This window comes from Streptopelia decaocto (assembly GCF_964273445.1).
Source record: "Streptopelia decaocto genome assembly, chromosome: 23".
NCBI classification, from domain to species: Eukaryota; Metazoa; Chordata; class Aves; order Columbiformes; family Columbidae; genus Streptopelia; species Streptopelia decaocto.
This window is the reverse complement of record NC_138678.1, coordinates 1,738,115-1,754,868: the sequence shown is the minus strand read 5'-3', so window position 1 is coordinate 1,754,868 and position 16,754 is coordinate 1,738,115. Positions and strand designations below refer to the sequence as shown.

The window sequence follows — 16,754 nt, the reverse complement described above, 5'->3', positions numbered from 1 at the left end:
TTGGCTCTGCGGGGTTCACGAGGAGTCTCTGTTCAGGTTTTTTGCAGCCAGCTCAAGAGACTAAAAGGAATAACTGCGCTTGAACCGGGGCCCAGACATTCCTTGCTGAGCACACCTCTTCTATTTGGGGCTTTTAAGAAAATAGATGGGGGAGGAAAAAATGACCATGGGAGCTGATAGCACCGAACCATGGGCAAAACTCCAGTCTGGAGGCAGAGACCGTGTCTTGCTTTGGTTGTGATTACAGAGGGTTTTCAGTCCGAGCATGAAGAAAGCCTCCCTGGCGTGGGAAGTCTGCGTGGGGAGATGCTGCTGCACCACCAGCTGCCTCCAGCAGCAGCTGCGACATGGCTTAATCCACATGAACTTCAGGGACGAAGAAAATGCAGCCGGGTGGCGGGGAAGCTGGAGTTCCATCGGTGCCGTGTCCTCCGTGCCAGCTGGGTGAGCCACGTGTTGGGGCTGATGTACAGGGAAGTGAAATCAAAGCCACAACATGGAAAAATCAGGGGGTGAGCTGAGCGCTTAGCAGGAGCCACTGGAAGGATGGTCCCCAAGGTGAGAGTGGCCACGCTGTGTCTGTTTACCCTACGGCGGATAAGTGGAAGTGTAAAAATTCGCTGCTTGCAGAGAGCGAGGAATAACCCCGATCCTTATCCCAGGGAAAGGGCAAAGGGCTGCAGGTTTATCTTGCAGGAAAAAGAGATTTATGAAGCTCTCACGCAGCTGCTGCTGGGGATGGTTTTCCCCTGGGCTGGAAGGACCCGCGTGCCCTGCAGCAGAAATCACCCAGGGCTGGCTTTGTGGATGCTTAAAGCTGAACCAAGCACAAGATCCCACAGGAAGGGGGGTCTGACAGGGCAGCCCCCCCATGGTGCTTGTCCCATCCCTAGGGGGCTGAATTGGCAGATGCAGCTGGAAATCAGCCCAAAAAGTTGTAGGGAGAAGCAGGATGGGTGAAACAGGAGTGTGCTCGGGACAGAGGCCATGGCAAGCAGGTCCCCTTCTGGGCACACCGGGTTCTGTCACCGCTGGGGAAGGTGGAGTTAACCCAGGGTGCAGGATGGGGCATTCCTGGGTACAGACTGTCCCCAGGGGTCACCTCGTCTGTGCCACCTGGCTGAGGTCACTCACTTTATCTGTAAATAGCGACGGAACGCTACTGACCTGTTTGGGTGGGCTTTAGTTAATATTTTGCAAAAACACTGTTTCCAAGGGTGTAAGTAGCCAAGGCGCCGCAGTACGTGGCCAGAAACTGGTGAGGCAACAAGATCTAAATTGCATTGCTGAGGAATGAAATCTTGTGTACAGGCTGGCACTCAGGCTTAGCCTTAACCAGCAATGGCTCAGGGAGCTCTGAGAGCTCAGGAGAGCCTGAGCCCGGCCAGGGCTGGGTTTGCTCCCCAAGAGGAGTCGGAGGCTGCTGAGCACAAGGACCTGGGCTGGAGCTGGGACAAGATCTGTCCTTTGGCTGTGACAGGCAAAGGGCGCTGTCTGGAGGACACAACGGCATTTTAGGCATTTCATGGCCATTTCATTTTAGCCCTTTCACAGGGCCTGGAGAACAGGAGCTGAGGGGAGAGCTTCTGATCTCTGAACTGCCTGAAAGGAGCTTGGAGCCAGGGGGGTCGGGGTCTGCTCCCCAGGAACAAGCGCCAGGAGCAGAGGAAACAGCCTCAAGTTGCGCCAGGGGAGGTTGAGGTTGGATTTAGGAACAATTTCTTCCCCAAAGGGCTGTGGGGCATTGGAACAGGCTGCCCAGGGCAGTGCTGGAGTCACCATCCCTGGAGGGTTGGACAGACGGACATGAGGTTCTCAGGACATGGGGCAGGGACAGGGGTGAGAACAGTCAGACTCAGTGATCTTGGGGGTCTCTTCCAACCCAAATTATTCTGTGATTTTATAGCTAAAAAGAAGGAGCAAATCTTCCTGTGGTGCTCGGAGGAAAATGGGATGAGGCATCAACCACCTGGGGAAGCCGTACGCTTTTCCCCGGAGGCAGGACAGTGACAGCTGCAGCCTGGCACGGTTTATGGGCACCGGGAACCCCACGGAGCACTGAGCTGGTTCACAGTCCTCCTGCAAACAGGCGGCTCTCCCGTGACCCAGCCTTACACCAGGAACTTGAGCTTTGTTCCTTCAGGAACCTCATTCAGCTGAACGGACCCACCCCAGAAGCAAACACAGCGGTGAGCAGCACCTTCCTCTCCCTGTGCTCTGGGTATTTCTTGTTCCGTTCCCCACTCTCGCTTCCTCTTCGCGGTTGCAGCACTGGGGTGGCAGCTCCTGCGCATGCTGCCCCCCCAGTTACTGGTGCCCCTGCCCCAGTGAGGCTGGTGCTTCACTGCTGTGACCACTACAGGATGCTACAAAATAGAAATAAACAGCCTCAAGGAAAAGAGGTGGTTGTATTATTACCATATTTTCTATTTTGCAGCCCAACAGTTGATCCTAAGGTGTCTGACCATGATGGAGACAGCTGCAAGAGGCAGGTTGGGTGTTGGCAGGGCGGAAAATGAGACAAGAAAACCAGAAAACCACCAGGCCAGTGGCGCTGGTGATTGCAGGGAGCTGGTTGTTCCCTCTCTAGGAGGAAGGACAAGGTGATGGCACCGGTGCGGGTCCCGCTTGGCTCCAGGGCAGCGGCTGAGGCCGGGGGGCTGCACGGAGAGGAGGGGAACAGGGGAGAGCTCCATCCTCACCGACACCACTACCCCCTGGCTGCTCGGAAAAACCGAACCCTCAACGGGTTTTTAACGCGGCCCCGGGAGCGCGAAGCCGCAGGAGATCAACCTCACTAGGGGTCAGCAGAGCCACGTTCGCGGCGATCCCGCTCCCGGTGAGCCCGCTCCCAGGTTTGGTCCCGTTTCCCCCCCGCCCCGCTCACCGCGATCCCGCAGCCGGGATCTGGTGTGGGGACTCGGCGGTGGCCGGTCCCGCTTCCAGCCCCCGCCGCGGCGGTTGTGACCATCTATGGTAGCGGAGCCGCGGGCAGGAAGCCGCGGTAGAGTCAGCCGGGTTTTCTCCTCCTTCCCATCCTGTCAACGTGTCCCAGCCGCGCTGTCCGTCTGTCTGCACAGCCTCCCGGCTCCAACAGCGGCTGTTGGGACCCAGAAACGCAGGGCAAAGCTCCAAGCCCCCCGCAGCAGGCAGGGAGGACCGCTGCCCTGTCTCCAACCGTGCCAGCAAACACCTTTTTATGTCAAGTCCTGCCCAAATTTTAAAAGCAGACAGTAAAATGTAAAATGCAAAAATGGTAAAAGCCACTGTGGGAACAATCTCGTGTTGTCTCCAGGGTCCTCTTCCTGACTCCAAGTTATTTTTCCCTCGACCACCCTGTTCTCGGTCTCTCCGGCAACAAAACCAGGACAACAATACTTATTTATTTAATTTTGAGACCTCATCTGGAATATTGTGTCCAGTTGTGGCCCCTCAGTTCCAGCAGGACAGGGAACTGCTGGAGAGAGTCCAGCGCAGCCACCGAGATGCTGAAGGGAGTGGAGCATCTCCTGTGTGAGGAAAGGCTGAGGGAGCTGGGGCTCTGGAGCTGGACAAGAGGAGACTGAGGGGGGACTCATTCATGGTGGAAAGGGTGAGTGTCAGGAGGATGGAGCCAGGCTCTTCTGGGTGACAACCAGTGACAGGACAAGGGGCAATGGGTTCAAACTGGAACACAAAATGTTCCACTTAAATTTGAGAAGAAACTTGTTGGGGGTGAGGGTGGCAGAGCCTGGCCCAGGCTGCCCAGGGGGGTTGTGGAGTCTCCTTCTGTGCAGACATTCCAACCCGCCTGGACACCTTCCTGTGTAACCTCATCTGGGTGTTCCTGCTCCATGGGGGGATTGCACTGGATGAGCTTTCCACGGCCCTTCAACCCCTGACACTCTGTGTGATTCTATCTGCCCTCTGCCAAGCGCTCTGAGACCCTCGGATCAAAGAGGGTCTGTGAGCACAAGGCTCCGAAGCGCGTCGTGTCCCGGGAGGGGTTTGATGTTTGGGATTGAGCCCCCCAGCCCCGCTCGGGGGTCCCCAAGTCCCCCCACCCCTCACCTCCCACCGGCGCCCCCCTGACCCCGCCCCCAAGAGAGACCCCGCCCCTAACTCCACCTCTCGCCTTCTTCGACCACGCCCCCAACCCCACCCGCCAATCGCAGGGAGGGCGATTGCTCGAAGCTCCTCCCCGCCGGCTCCGCGCCGCGCTGTGCGCACTTCCGGCGCGCGGGGCGGGGGACCGGAAGCGGCGGGCGCGGGGGAGCTGGGCGGCGCCGGGCGGCGGCGGAGCGGGAGCGGCGGGAGGTGAGAGAAAGAGAGAGAGAGAGAGAGAGCGGGCGGGGCGGGGGTCCTGCCGGGCTGCACCGAGCCCGCAGCGGCGGGAGGAGACTCCCGAGGAGCGGCCGCGACGCGCGCCGGGGCTGGGCGGGGGCGCCGGTGCCGGTGAGGGGTCGGGCCGGCCGGGCTGAGGGGGCTCCTCCGCCTCAGGGGGGAGGGAGGGGCTCCGGGCCGAACGCGGGGGTGAATCCGTTAAACGCGGTTGTTTTGGGGTTGATTTAGTCACGGAACGGTGAAAACTCCCCGACGCGGTTGTTACCGGGACCCGTCACCGGGCGCGGTGGCTTCGGGGCTCCCCGGCGCTTCCGGAGAGGAGCGGAAGCGCTTCCGGCCCGGGCTGGGGGACACACACGAATTACCGGCGGGATCCGCCCCCACAACCCCAGCGGGAGGCGTTTGGTCCTCGGTGCAGCCCCCGGGAGCGGGGCCGGGGTCTGCCGGGGCTCTGCGGCGGGAGCCGCCGGTTCCTGGTGCGCTCCCGGCGCCAGCATCTCCCGGTGACTCAGTCCGGCGCGGGGTGTGCCCAGGTGATACATACACCCGCCTTTCCGTGACGGGAGCGATTTCTCGCAGCCTCAAGCGCTGATATTTCGGTGTTTCCCAGTGCCGGTCCTGTCGGGCTGTCCTCAGCCCGCCGCTGCCTTCCCTTCCGCCTTTGGTGGGGATTAGGATGGGATAAACGCGTCAGTGATCGCTATAGATTTTGTGATGGTTAAATGAAAAAAGCGATACAGGCATTTCACGCGTCAGGTGACGGGATTTTGCACATCGGGTCCTGGGATTCCCCCAGACCGTGGCTGAAAAAGCAGGAACCAGCGACCTCGAGAAACTGCTGTTATTCCCTTTCTCCTCCCGAGGTGATCCTGGTGTTCCCAGAATATTGCTGAGCTTTCCAAAAGCCAAAAATACTCCCTGTTCTTCATGTAACAAAGTTGAGCTGAGCAGCTTGGGCGGGCGCAGCTCAGGAGGGATGCTGAGCAGGGTCTGTGCTCTGAATTCCTGGTACAGGGCTTGGTGCTGCATCCAGTTTATCTTAAATCTGAGCTCCTGAGTTCCTTCCCTGGTGGATCCGTCGCCCTGACAGGGACTGGAAAGGAGAGGAGTGTAACAACAGTCTGGCAAGTGCAGATCTCCTATTTCATGTAATTGTGATGAAAAAGGAGTCCTTGCGCTTGCTCTGGTGAGAAGCGATACTTTAACCATCTCTTAATGTTTCAGTAAAAACGCCAAATAACATGTGTAATTATTTCAATAGGATTTGTTATTTGAGAGAGCTTAAATAGGGTCCAGATGGATTTATTTTTTTCTTTTTTAAAGCGCTTTTGGTTTTCTAAATAAAGTGGATGTGAACTAGCAGAAGCAGGCACCCTGGGTCCTGGAGCGATGTCAACAAGTTTTATTGGATATAAACAGCAGAGATCTCTGTCTTGGCAGCTGCTGGGACTCACAATAGCTGCCTGGTGTTCGTGGCTGGTCCTGACAACTGACTAAAATCAGGCGTTTGAGTCCTGTCTTGCTTCAAATAGTTCCTTACTTGATGAGCTGAACTGTTTAAACCAAAAAATATCTTTGGGCTTTTGGAAGATATAAATGTCGGAAATCATCTGGTAGCTGATCCCTTGAGATATTCCAGTGTCAGCTCAGAAATAAACTGTGGTATGTTCTTAATTTAGTTGTCCCATCTTTATTCCTTTTGCCTGTCGAAACAGGAAGTAGCTGATGCAAATTCGGCGCTGCTGACAGCGCTTTGTCGGGCTTCAGAAAAGCTGAAGCTGAGCAGGGGCGTAGGTTTGACTTGCTTTGGCTGTAAAACCAACATTTGTGTCTTGCAGAATGTCTGAACCAGGACTCAGTGTTGCTGTCTCAGGCATCCGGGAGAGTTTCATTTATGTCGTTTTTATAATTCACTCCCCGGCCTTTGGCTGGGATGCGTCGTCTCCTTGATATTCTCCAAACAGGAAACTCCTCGTGCTGTGGGGTTGGATGGGATCGGCTTTGGGATAACGTGTGTTTGTACAAATAACATCCCTTCCCTTGATTGCTCTGCTCAGTGTATCGAACCAGTTCAGCTGTAGATGAAAGGCTGTTTGCTGTACACTGTGTCCAAACCGTGTTCCTAAGTGTTGATGGAAATAAAAGCCGGTTAATAAATTAACCAAATGCGCTATGAAAATGAAAGGACTTTCTGGCCCAGGGTGAAGTTATGTGTTTGCTGCGAGTCCATCGCTTCTGCTCCATTGGTAATCAAAGTTCAATTGAATTTAAACAAGACCTAGATTTAAATCCTGCACTATAGTCCCAAAAGGGAGAGCTCCACCTCACCTCCACCCCGGCTCACGCGGCGCTCGGGAGCCTTTCTCGTCCCTCCTGAGCATGGGACGATGCGCTGAGCAAAAATGACACTTTGATGATCTGTACGTCTCAGCTTCCTCTTTAAAGGAGGCAGTTGAGGTCCCATTGTATTCCTGATAACTGTGGAGTCACTTTGTCACTTATTATTCTGCATTCAGTGATCGATAGTCAAAACACTGTTTAGATGTTGCCCAAACACGTCTACTTTGTGCCCTTTTTTTTTTTTCTTCTTCCTGATTAACGTGAATCTCTCTGGATTGCAGACTGTTGATGTTAGTTGGGCTCTCATCTGTACAACTAAATATCTTTATTTCATTCCAATTTGGTATGTAGATATCAGAAGGAGCTGCATCCACAGGGCAAAGAGCAGAGTGAGGGGGTTGAGACGGCTTCAGCGAGGAGCGACTGAGATACAGCCGCCTGTGCCAGGACTTTGCTACCTGCGCTCAGGTCCCATTTTGCTGCCAATTTACCAAGTGACTGATCTTGCAAGTTGTCCTAATGCTGCCCATTAAACAGAAATTAAAATGAGTTCACCATCTGCCAGAGAGCTCGAGGTTTACAGAGCTGGTTCTGTCAGGGAAACCACAGAGGCTGAGCAAGGACGTGTCAAACTGCGGGGGGACGGGAGGAATCTGAATTTCAAGGAATGGTTTCTTGTTAAAGGACGCGAATCCCGACAGCAGATCTAGAACCGATGCGATACGCTTCTCGCAACAGCCTGTTTCAGTGCTGGGGGTAGGAAGCAGCTTTCCATCTGGACTTTCTGGTTTGTAATCCCGATTTGAAATGCGGTTTGTGACTCTGTAATGGGGCTGATCAGATTAGAGCCTCGTGTGGAATGTGGTGGGGATCAGAACAGCAGCTTTGTCTGCACAGCGCTCTGTAAACCCGGTGTCCTTCCTGAAATGCTTGCGCTACACCTCCTAATCTTGCTGCGCTCTCGAAGCACAGAATTTCTTTAACAGGTGGCTCTTTTAGGGAAAAAAACACCCTTTTTAGTGTGCTGAGCGCGGGGGAGGCAGAGCCCCGCTCTTGGCTGCGCTCCCGCTTGGAGACGTGAGCCCCATTCTGGATGCGGCGTCCTCGGCTGCAGCAAAGCGCTGACAATCCTGTGGTCAGGATTTCTACATTGCACAGGATAAAAAAAAGGAGGTATTCATTTCTGTTGATTATATGGGTGACCGCCCGCGAGCTGCAGCCTCTCTGAACTTTTTTTGTCTATCTGGAAGCCGTCCAGTTACCGCTGTCCGTTTTTTTGCACGGTATCTGCTCTGGCTCAGTGTTACACAGAGGAAACCGCGCTCTTCCTCTCGGGAGGGGGTGACCTGTCCCCCCTGCTTGCCCCAACGTCAGTGCTGCTTCTCCTGATGCAAACAGGCGAAAGAAGGGTGGAAAACAGCCTTGTTTGTCTGGTGACATCAGTCCCGCCGGTGACTAATGCTGGATCTGCCCCACATCCTCTGGAAATCGGGTGAAAACAGGCACTTTGGAGCGGGGCTGAGAAGGCAAAACTCGAGTTAGAACGTCAGGTTTCAGTTCTGAGGGAGATCTGCTGTCAGTTCATAGACGCAGTTGGGTAAACCCCGTCTTCCTTTTCAACGTTCTCCTCCAGGCAGGGTTTGAGCTCTCGCAGCCATTGCAGTGAGCAGGAAGCCGCGTCCAGGCCACAGTCGTGATTTGCATTGTAAAATCCTTCGATAAGTGGTGATAAGATAAAAATGCGAACGGTGACTTGCTGCTCCCTCCCCGCATTCCCCGTGCATTAGTGTGCTGGGAGCGTGACTTGTGCTCCTTGGTGCAGAGTCTCCGCAAAGCGGTAATGAATGGAAAGTTTATATGACACTTCAGACTTTTCCAGATGAGATGCGTCAAATGATTTATGTGCCTAAATCACTGTGCGGTGCTTGCAGGGTAGATTCTGGAGTTCACACCCGAAGGCTGCGGAGGGAGAGATGAACAGGGGTGCATTGTTGCAGAAGCAGCTCTGCTGTCTCAGCTCGTGCAGCTGCTCATCTTGGCGTGTGCCAGGGTGGCTCGTTCTGCAGGCTGATGCTCTGTGCTGCAGCGATGCTGGAGTTATAGATGTTCCTTGGGGAAATTCAAGACTCTAGGAGGTCCCTATGGATGCATTTGCAGAATCAAAACTGCTGGTTCTAACCTGAAGTGCATGAACTCCCAGCAAAGCCGTCGTACTTGGCTTGTTCTATGGTCACAGCTGGGACTTTGGCCAAGAACTGACTGCAGTGAGATTCTGTGCAGACCTTAGTTTTATCGAGAGGTGTCAATACAAGGTTAGAACATGTAAGTTTTAGTGTTATTATATTGTGTAAGAAGTCCTTACGATGGAATAAGACTGTGTGGTCATTAAGGAGCAACTGTGGCAATAGAAAGTGGCTGTTGTGTGATCCCGATGTCCCTGCTATTGTGAGGTACCCTCCTGCCCATCATCAGAGTGCAGAGCCAGGTGGAAATTATTCTCATAGAGCTTGTATCAGGCAGCTGATAAACCCTCTCCAATGTCTGCTGTACAAGTTTCATACTGTCAGTCGATAGGAATAACGGTGTTCTGCCTGTGCAGGTTGTGACAGCGGTAGAGATGGAAAGACTGGTTGGACGGTTGGAGAAGGCTGTGGAGCGCCTGGAGATGATGTGCCAAGGACCAGGCATGTGCGGAAATGACTCTTCCAAAGGTGAGACCCAAAGCACCCCCGGCAGCGTCGCCCTGCACCGATGTGGCAGCGTCAGACATCAGCAGCTGCTGCAGGGCGGGCGATGCTTGTGAGCTGCTTGTGCACAGAGGGGAAGCGACTTTTGCAGGCACTGCGCAAACGCCGACAGCCCTGCGGTTACCGTCCTGCTGAGAAAAGGGCTTCCTGTGGCTGCAACACTTCCCTCCTCTGTGTTCCGCTGCAGGCTGAGCCCCCCCAGTACCTCTCGCTGATCCCCGTGCTCTGGTTCCCTCTCTGCAGGAGTGGCTCAGTACGTGCAGGCTTTTGACGCCCTTCTGGCCGGCCCGGTAGCTGAATATATGAAGATCAGCAAAGAAGTTGGCGGGGATGTGCAGAAGCATGTAAGGACTCACGTTCTCCCTTCGCTTTAAGTAGATGCTGCTTGTTCTTCGGGGCAGTTAAGGGCCAAGTTTGCTGTCAGTGTTTGCATTCCTGTAGAGCGGTATTTGAGGATCTTTGTAATCCTTGAGGATTCAAAGCAGATGCAGATGCCTGGGTAACTCCAGCAGATTGCCACCTACACACATTATGAATCAAACCTCCTTCCTGAAGTCTTTGTTAATAGGTGCGTAGGTCACTTTGGCACATGCCTTTAGGAGCTTTGTGAGCTACCAGCCCAAGAGCTGTTACATCTTGTGCTTTTTCTCTGAGGATGAGATCGCTTTGGGATCAGTGAGCTGCTTCTTACAGACCTGGAGCTAGTGGCAGCAGGGGCTGGAATGACTTTGAGCATTACACTGGGTACAAGGGAAGCTCTCTCTTATTTTTCTCTCTGTTTTTAGGCTGAGATGGTTCATGGGGGCTTGATGAGCGAGAGGGCTCTTCTGGTGATGGCGTCGCAACATCAGCAGCCGGCAGAGGTGAGTCTGGGGAATCGCCTGTCAGAACTTGTGTGTCCTGACCTCAGCGCAGGGGATGGCGGCGAGCGCAGCGCAATCTGGGCTGTCACAGTTGCTCCAGACGAGGAACCAGAGAGGCCTGGGGACACTCCTGTCTGTGAGGTGACACTTGCTGAGAGCCAAACTGTTCCGGGTGCTCACCCAATACTGGGCACAATTCCGGACGTTGATTCTTAGAGCTGCAGAACTGGTGTTTTCCAGTTATTAGAGCAACAGGTTTCCTGTAGCTGTCGGAGCAGCTTTGAGTGTCATCTCACGGCGTCCGTCTCAAGTTCCGCCTGGCACCAGCCCCGCGCAATCAGGGTTCTCTGAGATGCAGCCTGCAGACAGCAGCTTGTCTGAGACAGGAGTCGCCCTGGGATTTGCTTTTCATTATGTGATGCTTATAGACTTTCAGGCATTAAACTCCTTCTGAAGTATAACAGGCGCTTGTTTCTATTGAATGGCCTCTGAATAGTAGCGAGGCTTTTAGGATTGATTTGTCCTTAGCGAGTAATTTAACACTTTACCCGAGGCTGCTGCTTCTCAGCAGGATGTGTGACTGTGAATCTGATCCTGAATGCATTGGCTTTTCCCTGCTGAGAACTGTTTTTCCTGAGCAACAGGATCCCACCTTGCTTTTCTTTGCAGTTATGATGTGGCTTAGTCACGGCTTCTACTGTTACACTGTGGTAGCTGCATTTCTGTGCTACTTTCCTATTCACTGCAGAATGTATCTGCATCTTTTTTTGCCCAAACTCAGCACTGGAGGGTTGTTTGTCTTTCCCCAGGCTGGCTGGGACTGCTCTGAATAGCCTCTAGTCTGAGAATCTGCTCACAAATTATTTAAGTAAAGGATTATGAGCAAACAACAACCTTAATCTAGTGTAGGTCTTTGTTCAGGTTGTCTTGCAGGAGTCAGTTCTGGAGCAGCAAGTTTAAAAATGTAAAATGTATGAACACTCATCGCTTGTGGCAAAGAATTTCCCCATCCTGTGACTTGTTGTTAGGCTGGAGCTGCTGAAAGCTCAGCCTGGCTGGTGCAGCTCAGGATCTCTGTGTTCATCCCAACAGCAAATGGAAAAGCAGAGGCTTTGAAAAGCAAGTTTTGCCCAAATTTGTCCCTCACTGCTGCCATCAGCAGGAGACTTTGTGATCTTAGGGGAAGGAAAAGTTGCCCAAGAGGCATCTCTGGAACTGCTGAACTGGCTGCTCTGACCTCAGAAGACTTCGAAGCACTTTGGTCAGCATGCCAGGTGAACACCACACAGAAACAATTCTTATTACCCAAACACTTGAGAAGCAACTTGAACACAAGTCCAGTTTGATAAGGGTGAGTTGGGAACTTGCTCCGACTCCGACTGTAATTCCTAAACCTGTGCAGCACCCCCTTTTTCTGAGGGTTCGTAAAGGAGAGGAAAAATTTGACAAACTGCTTTGGAACAAAAGAATCCAGGAAAGGCAAATGCTATTTCTGTCCTCGTTACTAACAAGCCTTGTCAGTGTGTCTTGGAGGGAACATGAGTCACAGTTCTTGGCGTACTCCCATCGTACCGATCCAGTTGGGAGCGATGACTTCAGCCCCGGAGGAGCGAGGCTGTGGGACCGAGCTGGGCCGGCGGGGAGGGCCGGGCCGCGCAGGGGCTGCAGCAGAAACCTGTGCCAGTTGGAACCTTCCTCCGAGTGACCTTCATCTCGGCAGAGCTGCCCGTGAAGACGTGCGGCCATTCCAGAGTGATACTAATGTCGTTAACTGTTCCCGTCCCTCTTGTCCTGCAGAACGCATTGTCATCGCTTCTGAAACCCATTTCAGAGCAAATCCAGATGGTGCAGGATTTCAGGGAGAAGAACCGCGGTAGCAAAATGTTCAATCACTTATCGGCAGTCAGCGAGAGCATCCCAGCGCTGGGCTGGGTGGCCATGGTAAGAACTCCAGTGGGACGCGGTTTCCTTGGGCTGGTGGGACGGGTCTGTTTCCCTGGTCAGCAGCTCCACACCCATGTGTTTGTTCTTCTTTAGGCTCCAAAGCCTGGTCCTTATGTGAAGGAAATGACCGATGCTGCCATGTTTTACACCAACCGGATCCTCAAGGAGTACAAGGATGTGTAAGTTCCTCTTCTTTCTTTGTCATTGAACATGGCTAACTGGCTGTGTAAGCTCTCCTTCAGTAGCTAACCATGGCTGCCTTGGTCTTTAATTAAATTATTTTGAAAGGCAGGGTGTATTTATAAAGCCTCATTTAGCTGTTCTTCCCTGATCCTTAGGGATGATTCTTTGCATTCACATTGTAGCTGGGATCTCAGGTAGGAAGCGTATTGCTGCTCTTGTCCCAGCAGCACCCGAAGTGTTTCTCAGGGCTGCACGTTGTGTCTCGGGAGTGGGTCCTGTTGGAAATCCCAGACTCCTCAATGAAAATGGGTTACAGAGCAGGGCTCTGGCCTCCTCCCTGCAGGTGCAGGATTAATGCTGAAGGCAGAACGCGGTGCTGGAGGTGCGAGGCTGCTGTGCTGGCCCAGCCGCGTCTTGCCGGCGGGCTGAGAGGCATAAAGAACTTTGTAGTCCTTGAGTTCTAATGGCAAATGAACCTACTCACTCCTCACAATCTCCTTGTGTCCTCAGAGATAAAAAGCAAGTGGACTGGGTGAAAGCTTATCTGAGCATCTGGACAGAGCTGCAGGCTTATATCAAAGAATATCACACCACGGGGCTGACCTGGAGCAAAACAGTAAGTGCCGTCTGCATCTGCAGGAGCTTTAGACGAGTGTTGCGTGACTATTGCAGCAGATGCGGAGCTTGTGCAATGGCCTTTCCTCTCGCTGGCCTCTTGCAGGGTCCTGTAGCAACAGAAGGGGCTAAATCACCGTCCGCTCCCCAAGCCGGGGCTGCGCCCCCCCCGCCGGGCCCTCCTCCCCCGCCAGCTCCTGCCCCCAGCAGCTCCAGCACAGACGACTCTGCCTCCCGCTCCGCGCTCTTCGCCCAGATCAACCGGGGAGAAGGGATCACTTCGGGTAGGTGGGAGCAGCCGCAAGCGAGATACTGTTGTGCTGCGAGCCCTTGTTCTGCTGCTGTTCTCAATACACCCGCTTGGAACCTTCGCTTGGAGGCAAAAAACACCGTCTGGGCTGAGGATGAGGGTGGGAGGCAGAAGCAGCCTCAAGGTGGTTCCTGGGGACAGAGAGAGCACATCTGAGATAGAATTCTCAGCCTCATCTCTCAGGTTTTACAAGAGGTGGAGCCTTTGGGCTGCCTGCATGTCTCAAGTACGAAAGATGCAATTTTGCACCTGTTTGTGTTTGCACAAAATGCGTCCCTTTGGTGTGTCACCTGTTACATCGGGACAGACGTGAAACAAAGGTGAGGTGCTCAGCTCGAGGCTTTTTCCAGCTGCAGAGTGGAAGAGCTGGTGCCTTCTGGTTCTATACCGTGTGTTCTGTCAAGTGTTTCTTGCTCCCTCTCACTTGCTGTCACTCATACGTGGGCTCAATTTAGGCAATAATTTATTTGTATTTTGAAAAATGTTATCACGCTGGTTGTTGCAATCACTGGCGCCTGGTGTTTGTGAAACCGCGTTCTTGGAGCAGAGCCGGAGCTCAGGCTTGACCTTTCTTGCAGGCTTAAGACATGTTTCCGATGACATGAAGACCCACAAGAATCCAGCGCTGAAGAACCAAGGGGGTCCTGTGAGAAGCGGGCCCAAACCTTTCACTGCTCCCAAACCAGCCTGTAATGCTAATCCCTCCCAAAAAACCTCTCCCAAGGCACCTGCCTTGCTAGAATTAGAGGGCAAAAAGTGGAGAGTGGTGAGTTCCTGGTGTCAGCGAGAGGGCTGGAGGGGTGGGAGCTTTGCAGCAGGGAGGGGACGTCCCCTGAAGACCTTTCTTGTAAGAGGCACCTGAAGGCACGGGCGGTTTGCTTTTAACAAGCCGCGCTGTCCTGCTCTTCACATGGATTAATTGGTCTGCGTTCAGCAAATAAAGCGCGTTTTCCCTGCCTTTTCAGGAAAACCAGGAGAACGCCACTAACCTGGTAATCAGCGACACAGAGCTGAAGCAGGTAGCATACGTTTTCAAGTGCACAAATAGCACGCTCCAGATCAAGGGCAAGATCAACTCCATCACCCTCGGTAAGTGGAGAAACCCTTGAAAAGCGCTTCTGCGTGCTGGTGTGTTCGCAGAAGGCTGAGTCTCCAGAACCTTTCTGTGATCTGTTGTATCTTGTTTTCGCAGATAACTGTAAGAAGCTTGGGCTGGTGTTTGATGACGTGGTGGGCATCGTAGAGATCATCAACAGCAGGGACGTTAAAGTTCAGGTCAGTGTCTGCGACATGTTCCCTGATTTGGGATGGTCCATCTGCCCAGCGTTCTCTGTAGTTTTATTCTAAAGGGATCAAAACAAGAAATAACTTGGGATTTTTGCCAAAGGTGGGAGTGCTTAAATCCAGCGTGTCTGCAGCTGTGGGATAGAGTCAAAGCTCTTCCCTCAAAGGGAAGCTCAAAACCAAAGTGTTGCGGTTACCCGGTTCAAGCTAACGCTCCTCTAACCGCTGCTTTGACCAGGTCATGGGGAAAGTGCCAACGATTTCCATCAACAAGACAGACGGTTGCCACGTGTACCTGAGCAAGGACTCCCTAGACTGCGAAATCGTCAGTGCCAAGTCGTCAGAGATGAACGTCCTTATTCCCGCGGAGGGCGGTGACTTTGTGAGTGTGAAGTTTGGAAGTCGGCGCGGTCTGGTTGGGGTAACGCGGGGCAGGGTTTGCACTTCGAACCCCGACAGGGAACGTCACAGTTACCGTGAGGTCTGGAGGGACAGTTCTAGACTTGGAGGCTGTGAATGCCGAGCAGATGTTAAAACCAGCAAATAATTTGTCTTTAGGGTGAGATGTTTGTTGTTTTGTGAGAGCTGCTGCTTCCTCGGAGTCTCTGGGAGGCAGAACAGGCAGCGTTTGTGGTGCAGGAGGGGACAAAGCCTCTATCTTGGAAAAGAAGCGCCTGAAGCAGCAACTGTTCTCTGTCATAAACTGACTTTTGACACTGGATTTCTATTTTTACCTTCCAGACTGAATTCCCCGTTCCAGAACAGTTCAAGACAGTGTGGAACGGTCAGAAGTTGGTCACCACCGTGACGGAAATTGCCGGCTAAGCAGAGAAGCTCCGAGGCTCATGCCCTCCCCTGGCCCTGCTGTGGGACAAATCTGCTTCCAGATGATTCTCTTAGATTTCTTGTACCTTTCTGCTCTCAAACTGCTTCTCTTCTACCCGAGAGACACGGCCGCCTGCCGTCACTGAGATCCCTCTGGCTGGGCTTTGGTGGAGGTGGCGGGTCAGTTATCATCCACATCTCTTAGCAGGAAGGTGTATTTTTGTTGGTTTTTCTCCCCTTGGCTGATCTAACTGCACCAATCGATCAAGTCAGATTTTCGGTGACATCCCAGTACAGGCAGTTGGCTTTGAGAGTGTTGTTCGGGGTTTTTTTTTTTATTGCCTTTGAGTAAACTGTTCATGTGAGAGAGGAATGTTGTCCCTTTTTAACAAATAACGGTGTCTGTGAGGGTCCAGAGCACCCGATGGCTACGGCAGGTGTCTCAAGAAGGCCCCAGAAGCCGCTCATTCCAGCTCTGTGTATTATTTGGTGGCATTACAGGACACAGGAATGGTTTTGTCGGACCAAAGGCCGTAGCGTTCCACCCTGATTTCTCTTCCACCATTCCTATTAGCTCAGTGTATTTCTGATTGTGCCATGTCAGGAGGTTTTACACCACCCGGTGCCACAGGAACGGCTGCAGCGGCGGAGCCGGCGCCGGCAGCTCGGAGCTGAGCACCTCGGGTCCATCACCCCCCACCCTCGCAGGGGAATCTTTGCCCCTGGGTCTTTTTGGTTGTTCTCCAGGTTCAGTCTTCCAGGACGGTTCTGCTGAACCTGTTCCCCTCCCGCAGAGGTCTCCTGCATTCCAGGGTTGTAGCGCGGTTTTGTAAATACCCGAGTTGGATCAAGTCGGTTCATCACTCTCTCCCTCATCTGCAACCCCCAAAACGTGAGTCCTCTCACCCTCCCCTTTGCCCCCTCGCTTGGCTCTTTACTTTGGTGGAAGTTCGTAGCCTCTGTGCCAGGGCGCTGGAGCAGAGGGACGGATTCAAGACACACACACGTACTGTACCAACCCACAAAGGGAGCTGCACGTGCTTTGACCTTCATTTCTCCAATGCCTCGGGTGGCATAAGCATATCTTAAAAGCATTTCCTCTGTAAAGTGTCAATGTTCTTTTATCTCTAGGACAAAACTTACAAAAAAAAAATATGCAATTTTTTAATTTTGAGACTGTCCTGTGACTTGTACTCGTCTTCTCCTGAGGCTTGTGGAAAAAAACGACCTTTCTTATGTACTTAAGATTATACAGAAGATAGAATAAAGTTAATGCCAACTTGCTCACTACAGCGGCTCGTGTTTGTTCTTTGGGGGCTC

At 53.0% G+C, this 16,754-nt stretch overlaps 1 protein-coding gene across 1 annotated transcript; it reads left to right on the top strand.

Moving 5' to 3' along the window:
- Positions 1–4,211: 4,211 nt before the first annotated feature.
- Positions 4,212–16,726, top strand: CAP1 (cyclase associated actin cytoskeleton regulatory protein 1). The gene is made up of 13 exons (XM_082071230.1): positions 4,212–4,296; positions 9,263–9,374; positions 9,654–9,754; positions 10,196–10,273; positions 12,071–12,214; positions 12,311–12,396; positions 12,911–13,016; positions 13,122–13,299; positions 13,904–14,091; positions 14,291–14,414; positions 14,518–14,600; positions 14,848–14,991; positions 15,351–16,726. Exons 2-13 carry the CDS (start codon positions 9,281–9,283, stop codon positions 15,432–15,434), a joined length of 1,410 nt encoding a protein of 469 aa, XP_081927356.1. The 5' UTR covers positions 4,212–4,296; positions 9,263–9,280; the 3' UTR covers positions 15,435–16,726.
- Positions 16,727–16,754: the final 28 nt, after the last annotated feature.